The sequence below is a fragment of the Hylobates moloch genome, unplaced genomic scaffold, assembly GCF_009828535.3.
Source record: "Hylobates moloch isolate HMO894 unplaced genomic scaffold, HMol_V3 SCAFFOLD_4, whole genome shotgun sequence".
Taxonomy (NCBI): domain Eukaryota; kingdom Metazoa; phylum Chordata; class Mammalia; order Primates; family Hylobatidae; genus Hylobates; species Hylobates moloch.
Window position 1 is genome coordinate 793,682 of NW_026652279.1, and position 15,176 is coordinate 808,857.

A 15,176-nucleotide genomic window follows, 5' to 3' on the forward strand; every position below is an offset into this window, starting at 1 on the left:
TGTTTATTCTTATTTTAAGCAACTAAGTTTTAGGGTAATGTGTTATGCAGCAATGGACAACTAATATAATATTTTAATTCGTATCAATAAATGTTTCATAATTTTGTGCACAGAAAACTTGTACTTTTAAAATTAATTAGATTTTTATTAGATTTATTTCTAGGTATTTGATGTTTTTTGATGCGTCTATAAATTGTATACTTTAAATTTTATTAATATTTTGTGTCTTGTATACAGTAAAACAATTGATTTTTATATAGTGACTTTTATCCAACATTAACTAATTCTTATAACTTTTAATTTATGTGTAGATAAAAGAGTTGTTTTAAGACACTAGATAAGTTTGTTAATTTTAGTAATTTATCTGTAGATTTTCTTGGGTTTTCTATGAATACAATAATGTCATCTGCAAATAATGACAGTGTTGTGTCTTTCTAATTCATATGGCTTTTATTTTTAATTCTTTCTTTATTTGTATTTATTTGTATAAGCTTTGTAATTGTTCCCAGTGCAAGGCCTGGTCTATACCAAATCAGTCAGCTATTATTGAAAGTTGAGGCCGGGATCGGTGGCTCATGCCTGTAATTCCTAGCACTTTGGGAGGCTGAGGAGGGTGAATTGCCTGAGGTCAGGAGTTCGACACCAGCCTGACCAGCGTGGAGAAACCCTGTCTCTACTAAAAATACAAAATTAGCAGGGCATGATGGCGTGCACCTGTAATCCCAGCTACTTGGGAGGCTGAGGCAGGAGAATCACTTGAACCCAGGAGGCAGAGGTTGTGTTGAACTGAGATCGCGCCATTGCACTCCAGCCTGGGCAACAAGAGAGAAACTCTGTCTCCAGAAAAAAAAAAAAAGAAAGTTGAAATCCTCTGCAAGGTTTTCAGCAGGTGACACAATATGTTGTCATTTTAAGGCTCACTCTGGCTGCTGTGTTGAGGAGGAAACAGAATAAGCTTTTGAGATCTACTGCATAGCATGATGTCTATAGTTAATGTAATGTATATTTCAAAATTGCTGAGAGTAGATTTTAAACGTTTTCACCACAAAAATTGGTAAGTACTGTATGGGAGATGAGAATATGTTAATTAACTTGATTAATCATTCCATCACGTATGCATATATCAAAACATCACATTGTACTTCGTAAATATGTAGAATTATTATCTGTCAATTAAAAGTTAAACAAGAAAATAGATTGGAGGCAGTGGTAGAAGCAGGCAGATGACTTAGTAGGCTGTTCAATGAGACAATAAGAGATGATGGTGGTAGTGGTCCCAGGTGATAAAGGCCGGGGGGTGGAGGGGAAAAGGCATCGGATTCTGAATATACTGAGAGTAAAACCGGTAGGATCTCCTGACCATTTGAAAGTGGGACACGAGATAAAAGGAGGAATCAAAGCGTCTTTCCAAGTTTCCTATCTCAGCAATCAGATGCATCTGCCATCAGTTGAGATAGGGGTGACTATGGCTGGAGAAAGACTATGAATGAAGCTGGTCTGGTGAATTTTGAATGTTTACATTTGAAAAATTATTTTAGCCTCCCCAAATGACAAGCACATGTAACTGGGCTATTCAAAAAATAACTACAGAATTTATTTTTTTAAAAAGTAATTCATCTTACACGGTAAGCAGTGTGGTTGAGTGATAACATAAGTTGAAAGGTGAGTGACAAGTGCCTCTGTGGTCAAGAGGTCCAGCTCAAATGGCTCTTTTGCCTCTGCCATGACAGGCCCCAAGTACAGAGCTTATTTGTTTATTGAATGCAACAACAACAGAAAAGCCTTGTCATATCCTGTTCCGTAGATGAAAAAGCTAGAGGCTTTTCAGGAGAAAAAAATTACACTAACCTTAGCAAAGATAATTTTCTGAAACTTCCCTTTCGTGGATGTGGCTGTATCCCTTATCAGTTGTAGTCTTCACTGTGTACGCAGTAGGGGAAAGTGAAGGACGGAAAGAGGCTTAGGCTGACTCCCAAGATCTCAGAAAACAGTTTGTTCTTTTTATTAGTTGTGAAGCTGAAAGTTGAATCCTACAACAACACAATTCTTGATATTTTCACTCCTCTGAACATGTGAGTTTAATTCAAGGTAAGAAATGCTTTGGGTGCTGTTAAACTTACACACTGTCTGTTGTGTTATGAATTGTAGGACGCATTTCAGAACAAGTGGAGGGCTGATTATAAATGATCCTTTAGTGCCAGCAAAAAGGTGGTAGCTCAGGATGCCAGGTTACTATAAAAACACCAGGGGAATGGAAAGAGTGAAAGGATGCCATGTGGAGAAGAAATAAATTTCTGAAATAATACCTGCATGCCACGTCTAATGTTTTCCTTTCATTAAATTCATAGGTAATAGGAAGAATGCTGCTAATATGCAAAAATATCAATAACCTTGAAATGTATTTAGGTGTATGTGAAGGTAAATTCTCAAGGGCTTTTAAAAATATAGATTCTTTTTAAGTATGCGGTACAGCAGATAAACAGAACAAAATATTTTTCAAGCTGCAACCATGGAGCTAACAACTAAACAGGAAGCAAGGCACCATGATTAATGCTCCATCTATTAATAAGCAGTTTGGACTTTAGCCATCAATAGAACCATTGTTGGTCAATAGTGCCACCAACAGTTAAGTCATGAGGTTTGATATCAGCTAGGTCTGATAGATTCCTGCATCACCACTCAGGACAATTCCTGAGCCTGTTTGTGCCTCAGTTTCTTAATTTGTAAAGTAGATGAACACTTACACTTGTGAGGATTAAATGAGGAAACATGCACATACAGTTCAGTGTGATGCTTGGGAGTACAGTGAGAGCTCAATAAATGGTTGTGGTGACAATAAAGATGATGAGGACAATCATCAAGAGAGTCATTTCGACTCAGTGGTAAGATTACAATTTCCAGGGCAGAATAAAGCATTCAGCAGAGTCACGGTCCAAGGCCTACCCTAATGACTCGTTAGGTCAATTAAAAAAAAAGGACAATTTCTCATTGACACAGAAACTGATGGTGTTTGTCAGATTCAGCTCAGTAGAAATGCCACAGGAATACCACAAAATGCATTTTTAAAAACCATTGAGCTTTGCATAGAAACCTAAGTAGTACTTGTTATGATAAAGTTGTAGATACTGTTTATAGAATGTGATCAGGTGGCAGAGTGACAACCTGAACCTCGGGTGGTCCAGGATCAATCAAGAGATGCTTTCACTGACCTTTATCATTTCACGTGGATGAAATTATAACTTTCGGAAAGCATTATGATAAATTTATAGTGCACACTATTTTAGAGGCTGACATGTACAATTCTCTTTTCAGCTCAGTATTGAAAAACGGAAATAAAACCGAATGGTGGTAGAATTAGTAGGAGAATTAAGAGAGTAAGGAGAAAAACTGCTTCTCACTCCAACGGGTTTACAACACCCAACGTGGCACGAAAGCCGTGGCAAAAACGGTAACTCAAAGGAATTGTAAATTTCCCTCCTCTTCTCTATTTTCTTGCCAAAGGCAGAAAATACCTCAGAAAGAGATGGAAAACCATAGTTTTGAAGACACTGGTATGTCTTTGGTGAAATGTTCTGTATCTATAACTTGTGATTAAGCTCAGGATAGACATTTGGAGAGAAACATTTGTAGGGGATGGCTGACCTTCCAAGTGGAAAATAAATGCAAAGCTGAAGAGGATTATTTCTATAACTTCTTAACATAATCTTATCCAATCATTAGAAAAACCTCATTAATTTTGTCTACGGGGAAGAGAGCCAGTCTGAAACTGTATAAAATCTTGACTATAGGCCGGGCAAGGTGGCTCACGCCTGTAATTCCAACACTTTGGGAGGCCGAGGTAGGTGGATTGCCTAAGGTCAGGTGTTTGAGACCAGCCTGGCTAACATGGTGAAACCCCGTGTCAACTAAAAATACAAAAAATAGCTGGGCATGGTGGCGCATGCCTGTAGTCCCAGCTACTTGGGAGGCTGAGGCAGGAGAATCACTTGAACCCAGGAGGCAGAGGTTGCAGTGAGCCAAGATTGCGCCACTGCACTCCAGCCTGGGTGATAGGGCAAGACCTCACATGTACCCTAAAACTTAAAGTATAATTAAAAAAAAAAACAAAAAAACTTGATTACAGATTCTGTTTAAAGAAATATACCTTATTTCAAATATTCATCATATACTCTGAGGGAAAAAATGTATTAACAGATAAAGATGAGGTGATTTGGAACAATCCTACACCACACCATGAAGAATAAAAGTAAAAAAAACCCTTTAATATACATGAGCTGCTTGGCCCAGAATTGATCATTTCTGAAAACCTTGTTTTAAAAAGGGACTGTTGATTTGGTCTTGGATTTTTATTATTTTACTCAGGAGTAGGATTCTGAACACTTACAGTGGAGTCAATTATTTTAATCATATGGGTCAGACCCGAAGTATTATATATACTAAATAAATACAGCTTCAAAGAATTTCTGGAGTATCTATTTTCTAACTACATGGTCCCAGGTGTTAATCTGTAATCAGGGTTGCCCCTATTTCTCCAAATTCTCAGGAAATTGTTAGTTTTCTCTACGACTTATTGCATGAAACTGATGGTCCCATTTTTTTCAGAGTATTAATAAAGCATTTTACCCTTATAATAGGGTAAAATATGAAGCTTTAACTTAAATATATTAAAGCATGTGATACGGTTTTGCTGTGTCCCCACCCAAACCTCATGTTGAACTGTAAGCCCGTGTTGGGGGAGGAACCTGGTGGGAGGTGATTGGTCATGGGGCAGATTTCCCCTAGGCTGTTCTCATGATAGTGAGTGAATTCTCAGAATATCTGGTTGTTTAATAGTGTGTAGCACATCCACCTTCACTCTCTCTCTCTCTCCTGCTCTGCCATAGTGAGACATGGTGGCTTCCCTTTTGCCTTCTGCCATGATTGTAAGTTTCATGAGGCCCGTCAGCCATGCTTCCTGTACAGCCTGCAGAATGGTGAGTTAATTAAACTTCTTTTACTCATGAATTACCAAGTTTCAGGTAGTTGTTTAAAGCAGTGTGAGAATGCACTAACACAGTATGAATGTGTCATATATACTTTCAGGAATGATGCTATAGCCATTGTTTATCACCAGAGTTCCAAACCTGAAAGTCCTCGGTCTGACAGGCCTAGGCATAAATAATAATCACACCAGTGAACATTTACTGAGTGCTTACCATGTGCTAAGTGCTTTTTCTTGGGTGGTCCATTTGTCAGCATCTTGGATGTCTCGAAGCTCTCCAGCTTGCTGGGATTAAATCGTCCTTTAAGGTTTTCGAAAAAAACAAACTCAGTCTCACTTCACAAATGGGTGTCATCCCATCTCTGCTCTGCAAAGCTCCCTGGGCAGGTACCTATGGTCCTCCAAGTTCCCTCTAACTTGGTGATTGCCCTCCTGTCTCTTGGCCTCCATTCTTCCTTTCCCTTTCCCCTCTTGCCCTCTCTTTTCTGTACCACGTCACCTCACTGTGCATCCACTGTTTCAGTTCCTTCACAGCCCAAAGCACTTACCATTCAAGGCTGTGTATAAAACAGAGTTTACAAAAGGCTTGCAACTTTGAGGCGAGTTATTGAAGCAAGATTTTAAATTCCTAGTGCTCTCCCATCATCTCATATTTAGAAGAACGCTACAGATAATGGGAAATTGAAAGCCACAGGTCTACACCTTTGCTCGGATTGAAATAAATGGCATCTTTATGTGGAAAAAAAAAGACCTGACTCACTAGGGGCTACTATAAATGGAAAGACTCCAAAACTTCCTAATAATATTTAACTTAATAATGCTAAGTCACAAAGGTTTTGTAAGCTGATGGATCCTAGTAATAAAACACATACACACAGACACACACCTACTAATTTTAATAGTCTAAATCAGTGGCTTCCATCATTTTCACGTGGTCACTTGATAAACCTTCCTCCCTCTGTTAATTTGGAAGCTGAAACCTAGCTATATTCACATAGCATATAATCTGACACCTGGGGAGGATAATGAGTTTTGCTCAAAATGTATACAAGACAGAGTGAAGAAAGCCAAACAAAACAAAATAGGTCATGTTTTCCATTCTAGTGATCATCAACCACATGGGGTTAAGGCAAGTTGTCAGAACATTATTGGATTGCCCACAAATGAAATCCATCAAGTGATAGTTAGTCTGTTGATTGAAACTGTCAAATGTCACTGCTACCATGTGCCTTTGGGAATTCCCAAACTGCTCATTCTGGCACCACAGGAAGTGAAGAGGAGCAATAAAGACAAGAAATGAGAATAGGTTAAGCCAGAGGGTCTCAGCCTTGGCACACATTAGGATCACCTGGGGGAGCTTTTATACATCATGATGTCCAGGTCACAGCTCAGGCCAGAGGAGGTAGGAATCTCCATGAATGGGACCCAGGCAGCAGCATATCTCAGAGTCCCCAGATAATGCAATGTGCAGTCAATACTGACAGCCACTATATTAGATTGAAAACAACAACTAGCAAAACATGGAAAAGGTGATCAAAAATGTATTAAAAATGCAAACAGTGATATCCCTTATAAATTAAGGCTATAAACATTACCAGTGATAATGTATTTCCTGACCACAGCCGATTATAACAGGAATCTCTGGACTTACTATTTATCTGGACTTTGTAACATTCATAGATTCTTATGCTTAGCTAAAAAATGGCGCCACCATTTTTTTTTTAACTTAAATCAAATATCTCTTGATAATGGTGATGTTCTTGAGAAGTACCTGACCTGAGAAGATTAAAATCTCTTGAAATACGTGAATTGAAAAGATATTATAAGTATACTGTCCAGACCTAGGTACTGAGATGAATTTTAGAACTACGTAGATATCAAAAGTTAAAGAAAAGACAAGTATTGGGGGGAAAAAAGATACTATGTTTACTAAGATTAACCCACAATAAGATGCTAGTAATATCAATTTCTTTGACCAAAAAAGTTTTAAAGGAAAAAGGAAGCGCTCTTCAATTGAGTTGGCTAAAAGGTTTGTAAGTTTTCAGGGTTTGAAATGTCTGAATCATTTTTGCAAGTAGTGGAAAAAACAAATGGTGAAATTTTGATTGATTTTCTTTGAGATAATCTTTGGTTTATGAAGCCATAAAGCAAAACTGGGGATGATTCTAATCCCATTATCAATCTCATGATTTATTTATAGATTATTAAAACTCCATCATTAATAAAAGTTATACTTCCGACTGGTATACTATCAGAATAAACAAAGAGAGTTTTTCCCTCCTGGAATTCTGAAGCCAAATACTCTCACATAATTTTGCTTTTCTCAGTTTTTAAGGTCTCAAGAGTACCTCACTCCCATGGCTTTGGGAGTATCCACTACAGCACATTCGAGCTAATTTCTCCTGATCCACCTGTTAAAATATTGACAGTACTTATTACCATTAGGAGCAAGTTTATATGCTTAAATCTTGCCAGGTTCAGCATAAACGTTGACAATGATAAGTTGGGCTGATGAAAACCAATCAATACTATTTCCTACACATCACTTTCGTAATGCCTCACAGAATTACAGGTGATTAACTGCAGAAGAATATGTCAGCAGTAAAAATTAGTGTTATCTGTGGTCCATGTTTATTGGTCATTTAATTCTTATAAGTCAAATTATTTTGACTTAATATGATTCTAAATTATATTAAAACCACGCAAACCAGAACCAAAATATTCATTAAGATGTAAGACTCCAATATTCATGATGAATGAACTTTCACTTAGATTTATCCTTTGTTATAAGTTAACCATATTACCTACAGTTATAAGTTTGTATAATTTAAAATATGAGAAAGAAAATTTCTTCAAGAGACCAAAGCCTCAGACTTAAGAAATGTTCAGGCTTCAGCATACCTTGTTTGGATGAAAAGTGGGTCTAAAAAATCATCTTGTTACAGCCTGGTCAGGAGTGTGTGAAATATCTGGGCAAAGCAAAAAACAAAAAGCAAACAAACACACAAAATTCCACTAACCACCCCCCACCCCACCACCAAATCTCACACACACACACACACACACACGCACACACACACACACCCGCCCAACCAACCAAACAAGCAAGCAAGCAAGCAAACAAACAAACTGAGGATGGGGGACACATTTCTTGAGTTCCAGTGGGAGTCAGGGCTCCCAGCTCTGGAGGAGTGATCTACAGCAGCATTTCTCAAAGGATGTGAGTGGATAAAACCCTTGAGACGTTCTACAGAAAAAGAGTTCTGTAGACAAATTGGAGAAGTGTCACTCACCCACTGGAGATTACCTGTGCATGTTAGTCTATTAAAGCCACTGAGAACTTCTCCAGTAAAGACAAATGACAATTTCCACTAGTCAGTATTTTCCACCTTGGTTTGACCATGGACCTCTTCCCCACTCCCACTGCATTTATTAACATTTAGTGGAAGTTCTGTTTCTTGGCAAACATTTTGGGAAACGCTGATCCTTGAGGTGTAGAGGCTGACAACTGAGGGAAAAAAGAGTGTGCATGGAGCAAAAGAAACAGAAATGCTCAGTGAGAACCAGAAATCCCAGACTCCTGAAAGGGTGCCAGTGTCCTCAGATGACCTCTGTTTGGGGTTTGCGATGTCCATCTCAATTGGTCATTTGCTTTCTCTTCTCAATCCCACCTTGACAGGACTTCTCAATCGGAATCTCACTTTTCTCAATTGTAAAATCAGCAATTAAAGAAATGATCTTGATTGTCCTTTGTAGGCCCAATTAGATGATTCTGTCTTAACTAGTATAATGGGAGAAAAAGAGAAAATAGGATTTGCTTGACAAGAATTCTCTTTATGACTAACTTTTCTGGAATGCAGAATGATGTATGAAATAGAAATCCTATGATAAAACCATATGTGAACAGGTGATAACAGGCGATTCTTTTTTTTAAATTTTAAGTTCCAGGGTACATGTGCAGGATGTGCAGGTTTGTTACGTAGGTAAACGTGTGCTGTGGTGGTTTGCTGTACCTATCAACCCATCACCTAGGTTATTAAGCCCAGCATGCATTGGCTATTCTTCCTGATGCTCTCCCTCCCCTCACCCCACCTCCTAACAGGCCCCATTGTGTGCTGTTCTCTTCCCCGTGTCCATGTGTTCTCATTGTTCAGCTCCCACTTACAAGTTAGAACATGCATGTTTAGTTTTCTGTTCCTGCATTAGTTTGCTGAGGATAATGGCTTCCAGCTCCATCAATGTCCCTGCAAAGGGCATGATCTCCTTCCTTTTTATGGCTACATAGTATTCCATGGTGTATATGTACCACAATTTCTTTGTCCAGTCTATCATTCATGGGCATTTGGGTTGATTCCATGTCTTTGCTATTGTGAATAGTGCTGCAATGAACATATGCATGCATATATCCTTGTAGTAGAATGATTTATATTCCTTTGGGTATATACCCAGTAATGGGATTGCTGGGTCAAATGGTATTTCTGGTTCTAGGTCTTTGAGGAAGGTGATTCTTAATCTTCATTATTCTGGCCATTTTGATTGAAGTTTGAGAGTCACAGGGTGTAACCTGGAACAAACCAAGTTTTGATAGTGTACTTCCTGTCATTCCACAGTTTTTAAAAAAGAACAGCTCAGAAACTTCCAGAAGCAAGATCTTTAACCATGTGACAATTTTTAAATTAATTCTTTCAATTAATTGTGCTTCAGGTTGTACATTCTGTGACTACGTTATTCTTATTAAACACAGTTTGCACTTCAAGAAGGATCAAGATGTTATTGAAATGACTGATTTAAATGAAACTAATCTAAAAATCAAATAAATATAATAGGGCAAGATTTTTTTGGCAAAAGTGTCTATGTATTATGCATATATCAGTATTTTCCTTTAATAAAAATTAAATTAATTGGAGATAGCAAGAACTTATAATTACCAGGGAAACTAAATCATTGATCTGATGCCATTATTGCTGACAGTTGTTTTCCCATAATTCCCACTAACCAGCCTCTGTAATTACATGACAATTTAGAGATTGATGACTTAAAAGTCACTTGTAAGTTGCATCCCGATTATATGAAACAAGGAACTGTTTGAATCAGTCCCCAAACTGATACCAAATTATCTTAAGATGTACTTCTACATTGAATCAATCTATTTTTTTTAGTCTCCATTTGCAATCATTTTGGATAAAAATGTTTGGTACACACTTGATTAGAAAAGTAGAAATTAAAGTCTCAAAATGAAAACTAATAATATAGGCTCTTCCCCACAGGTGCATATGCCATTAGGCAAAGCTCCTGCCTTCTCTTCATGTCAGGTTTAATCTATAGCAACGGTCTCAACCCTGACTGCATATTGGCGTGGCTGGGAAGGTTTTAAAGATTTCCAATGCCCAGGCTACACCTGAAACTAAGCAAGTTAGACTCTCTGGGTGTAGAACCTGGGCATCGGTATTTTTTTATTAACTTTCCAGAAGATTCTAATATGCAATGAAATTTAATAACCAGTGAACATGTATAGCCTAGTTAATGAATTTCCAAGTAAACTGGTGGTACCAATTTAATTTAAAATTGGCACTGGGAAACACATCTATTTTTGTTTTTCAACTCTTCTGTAGAAATCTCAACAGAAATGAAGCTATAAAAAGGGGATAATAAGACTTTGTGGTAGACACCTTTAGAATGTCTACTCAGATCACAGGGACTCCTTAATTGCCTTCCTCCTTCATCCATAGAAGAGGGTCCTGGTGGGCCCTGGAACAAACTGGTGAATTGGAATCCCAACTCTGGGATTTTTGAATTGACATTGGGAGTTAACATTTCTGCATGGCTAGGTATGTGGGCACTGGAGTGGCTGGGTGCTCTGGCAGGTGGACTGAGTAGCTGAGAAATGTATGAGAAGACAGAAGAGAAGAGAGAGAAGAGAGGAGAAGAGATGGCAAAATCAATCAGAGATGAGCGGCAGAGCCAATGCTTCTAGACTGCCAGGATAGACATCTGTGGTGTCTGCCTGCCTGACATCCCTCCCCATTTTCTTAACAGTGCCCTCTTCTCCTTCAGGGAGTATCTCATTCCCATTCCATGTGGTCCTGGGGATAACTGATGAGTTAATCTACCATCCTCTTGCTCCTTGAGCAGAGACCTGAGGCAGAAAAAAGTGGTGCTGTCAATTTGGTGGCCATCATCAGGAGAAACTGTTGGTTGCTGCTACAGGGATCTCTGGGGCTGCTCTGATGTCTGTGCCTCCCAGAGCTTGATTGTTCAGCAAGTCTTTGAATTCTGGGACCAAGGGTGTCTGTTGCTTGCAATTTAAGAATCCCAACAGAGTTCACCACAGTCCTCTAGGTCCCAGCCCAAATCTATTCAGAGGCCTTATAGCCTTACAGCATTCTGTTTTGGGGCATTTGAGGCATTCCTGTATCCTAATTGTTTTTCTTCATCTAGCTCATGTTGTTTTTGATATTTATAACTACAAGTCTTCACTAATATAAATTTTAATTGACTCCCTTATTTATGTCATATGTCCCTTATATATGGTCCTGAGACTGTTTAAAGCAGAAACAAGGCCTTCCAAGCCCTGTTCCAATCTTTAAGGGCATAATCAAGAAAACCCAACTCTTCTATCATTTTGCATGTTTGGAAAAAGCTTAATTTATTCATTTTCATTTTGTGAGTATGAAGATCTTGGAGGGAGATTTATAACAAAGGCATACTCTGCGAACAACAGGATTAAAAGCTTATCAAACACAAATATGGTTCTAAATAATGTATGAGTCCAAATCTACTCCTGTGAAAAGAGCTCTTACTTCCTCTATCAAGCAATATTAAGTGAAATTATAGTACCTCCATTAAATCCAACTGTACACCAATAACTTTTCATTTCCAATGGTACTCTTCTTTATTAAAACATCTTTATTAAATAACAAAATATGCCAGCTAATATAATAAGTACCTCCTTGAGCTCAATATTAATACAGCTGGCACACAATTCAAGCCTGTCTACCCGAATGCAGGAAGCACGTGACTTTTTCCTTGTGATCCGGCAAGCAGAGTTACACGGACATCAGCTGAAAAACTAAAGAAAGCCTCTGGGATTCCTTCAGGCCCAGGTCACAGGAGTGGTGATGAGTGAGTGTGTGTGTGTGTGTGTGTGTATGTGTGTGTGTGTGAGTGTGTGTGTGTGTGTGGCGGTGGGGGGATTTCAGAGAGGTTATTTCTATATAGATCTAGATGTGAACCTATTATTAGAATTCAGAGATAATTGGCAAAATAAATATATATATTTTTGAGACAGAATCTCGCTCTGTTGCCCAGGCTGCAGTACAGTGGGGTGATCTTGGCTCACTGCAAGCTCCGCCTCCTGGGTTCGTGCCATTCTCCTGCCTCAGCCTCCCGAGTAGCTGGGACTGCAGGCACCCGCCACCACACCTGGCTAATTTTTTGTATTTTTAGCAGAGATGGGGTTTCACTGTGTTAGCCAGGATGGTCTCAATCTCCTGACCTCGTGATTCGCCTGCCTCGACCTCCCAAGATTTTTTTTTTTAAAAGAAAAATACAGTGCTAAGCAGCTTAAGTGATTAACAATGTTGTGATCTCTGGCAAACTCTGGATGAACTATAATGAAATGGAAATAGTGGGCCCAGTGCCAATAAAATGTGATCATGAAGTCTGACCAGTTCACAATGTTCCTTTTTCTAAGAGTCGAAGAGAAGGAAAGTATCATATAGGAATATTCTGGAAAAGAAAATGGGGTGAATGAAAAGAAGCAGTTTAAAGGCGATTCTTCTTACCATCATACTTTATTTTTAATACAAATGTCATAAAATAAAAGGCACCCAGGGATCTTTTAAACAAAAATACATTTTCTGTATATCAAGCCATCATTTACAGATTAACACTGTAAAAAATTTGAATGAATAAGTCTTAATTTGTTTACATAAAATTATCTGAAATAAACAAAATTATATGTAGAATGAGAACAAACAAGAACCAATTCAAACTCCTAAAATCTTGCCTCTGTATTAATTTCTTCAGTTTCAAAATCATACTCATCTACAAAAGGAGTATAGGTATTCTTAACATGGAACATTATTTACAAAATGAATTCGTTTCTCTCAGTTACTGTTGATTCTGTGGTCACCCAACACACAAGTTGTGGTGACTCCTTAAGTGACCCTGAACTGCTATTCTGCTCCAGCTGGGAGTGCCTGTTCTCTGCCCTGGCAGGAAGCATTATACCAACTCATAGTATTTCCCTGTTTGGGGGTCAAAGTAACAGTTCAGACAAGGGTCATACAACAAAGTCAGTACTTCCTCGTTCTCTTCCACACTGAGGTCTTCTTCACCTGTGGGGAAGGGGAACCACAGACACATTAGCTGTTGGCTTGGCCCGGAATCCTTAAACAAGGGCAACGAAGCAGGAATCACCATCTCTCCTGGGGGGTTTTCTTTATGCAGGTAGAAGGTTTAGGCCGGAAGGGAGGAGCACTGTGGAAGTGGTGAGACTCTAAACATGTGGTGCCAGGTGGAGAAGAAACACCAGTGACCAGAAGGACCAACTTCATGACAAAGGACAAGAAAAACTGAGTGTGGAGAACTGGCAGCAGGGGAAGGAAGAAAGGGAGAGGGCCAACAGACTTAAGAGTTATGCTTATTAGGATTAGGAAACTTGCCAGGATCCAAAACTAATTGTCACAGCTCTAAACTTCTTTATGGGCCAGAGCTGTACAAAATGCAAAACAGTGCAAACTAACTAATAAAATAGAAAACTTGATCCGCATTCAATCATCCTAAAAAGGCTACCAAACAAATATGAATTAAAATAATAGAACTATAAGATACATAGAACAGACAATATACACAGAAAACAAAATGTCAGGTGATTTGTAGTTTTATTAGTGGTAGGGGGGAAGTCTGTTCAGTTTTTTGGGGATACGAACATGGCTTGATGTTTTCTCTCGTGACAGCCATTTAGATGGAATGGACAGAGAGGACAACTGTCTAAGTCATGATCGAGGCCTGCTGGCTTCCAACAAATGACATAAAATGAAAAAAAAAAAAAAAAAAAACTATTCTACAAAGATGTTTCCTGAGCACCTTTTATGTGCCCAGTGTTGTGCTAAGTACTTTTGTATTCACAAGTGAGTGCATTCTGAGTACTTCTGAAAGTTCATGTAATGAGTTCAGGGACTGAGAGGTCAAGACCTTCCCAGCCAGAGAAGATCAGAGAGTAGGCTCAGGTAGAAAGAGGTGACTAAGACAACACTCCTCTCTCTTCAATAGCACAGGCTATTAAAGACCAAAACCAAACCAAAACCAAACCCCAAACCCAACCCAACTCTGAAGCTTTGGGCTATGTGCTCACCAGGGTGAACTTCAGAAGAGTTTGGATGGTGGGTATGGTGCAGGGCTCACTCATAACAGAGGTTCGATAAAAATGGAATGTTTCTTGAAGGTGTAAATAAAAGCCCATGATCTTAAGTGTCACTGCCCAGAGGAAGGGAAGGTGGTGGTGGTGGTTGTGGGGTTCCATCTTGCTCAGCCAAAATCAGACCAAGCTGGTGCCTGAACATTGTCAGGACATTGACAAACTGGAGTTAAGTCCAAGGGAGTGGTGCCTACATGGTGAAGTGGAGGTTTAAAACCGTACCACAGCTATTCCTTTGCCCACTCTTCTCCTAACCATCCAAAAACACATTTAGCGTGATCCTTCCATGAGCCGGACACTGAGTTAGGTGTTCAGGACATGATGACAAGAAACAATCCCTATTCTAATGGACTGTGCAGAGAAACAGGTGAAATGTGAAATCTGCTGATTCTTGTGAGTTGAGTGCAGTGCTAGCAGTCCTTAAAAGTGGAGTTCAACTGAGGAATGATTACATCTGCCTTGCTTGCTAATACCTCAATTGGTAGAGCCCTTGATGGTTTAGAAAGCACTTTCTCATGTAGTAGTTCATTTGGCCCTCATGACCCTGTGGAATAGGCAGGACTTATCATGCCCATTTTATAGATGAGGAAACCAGGGTTCACAAAGTTGAACAGCTCACCTGAGGTTGGTTGGTGAGTTAGAGGCAGAGCTGGGGACAAACTCTCAGTTTCCAAAGTAAGAGTTCAGTGTTCTTTCTACCAGTCAGAGTACTTTGTACCAGTCTATTCAGTCAGACCCTGATTATGCTAAAAGAGTGGTGTAACATGTTTAATT

The 15,176-nt window shown here is 39.0% G+C and overlaps 1 protein-coding gene across 4 annotated transcripts in view; it reads right to left on the minus strand.

The window, feature by feature from the left end:
* Positions 1-2,102: 2,102 nt before the first annotated feature.
* Positions 2,103-15,176, minus strand: part of CFAP20DC (CFAP20 domain containing) — a 303,292-nt gene continuing 290,218 nt past the window's right edge. Inside the window, exons 17-18 of one of the 4 annotated variants that reach the window (XM_058437106.1) lie at positions 5,196-5,282; positions 2,103-2,232 (exon numbers count right to left, since the gene is read on the minus strand). In XM_058437106.1, coding sequence (XP_058293089.1) covers positions 2,192-2,232; positions 5,196-5,282 — 128 coding nt within the window. In that variant the 3' untranslated portion in view covers positions 2,103-2,191. Of the gene's footprint in view, positions 2,233-5,195; positions 5,283-12,754; positions 13,321-15,176 lie in introns of those variants that run through there. The other 3 variants (XM_032149373.2, XM_058437109.1, XR_009213033.1) reach the window with 3 other exon arrangements.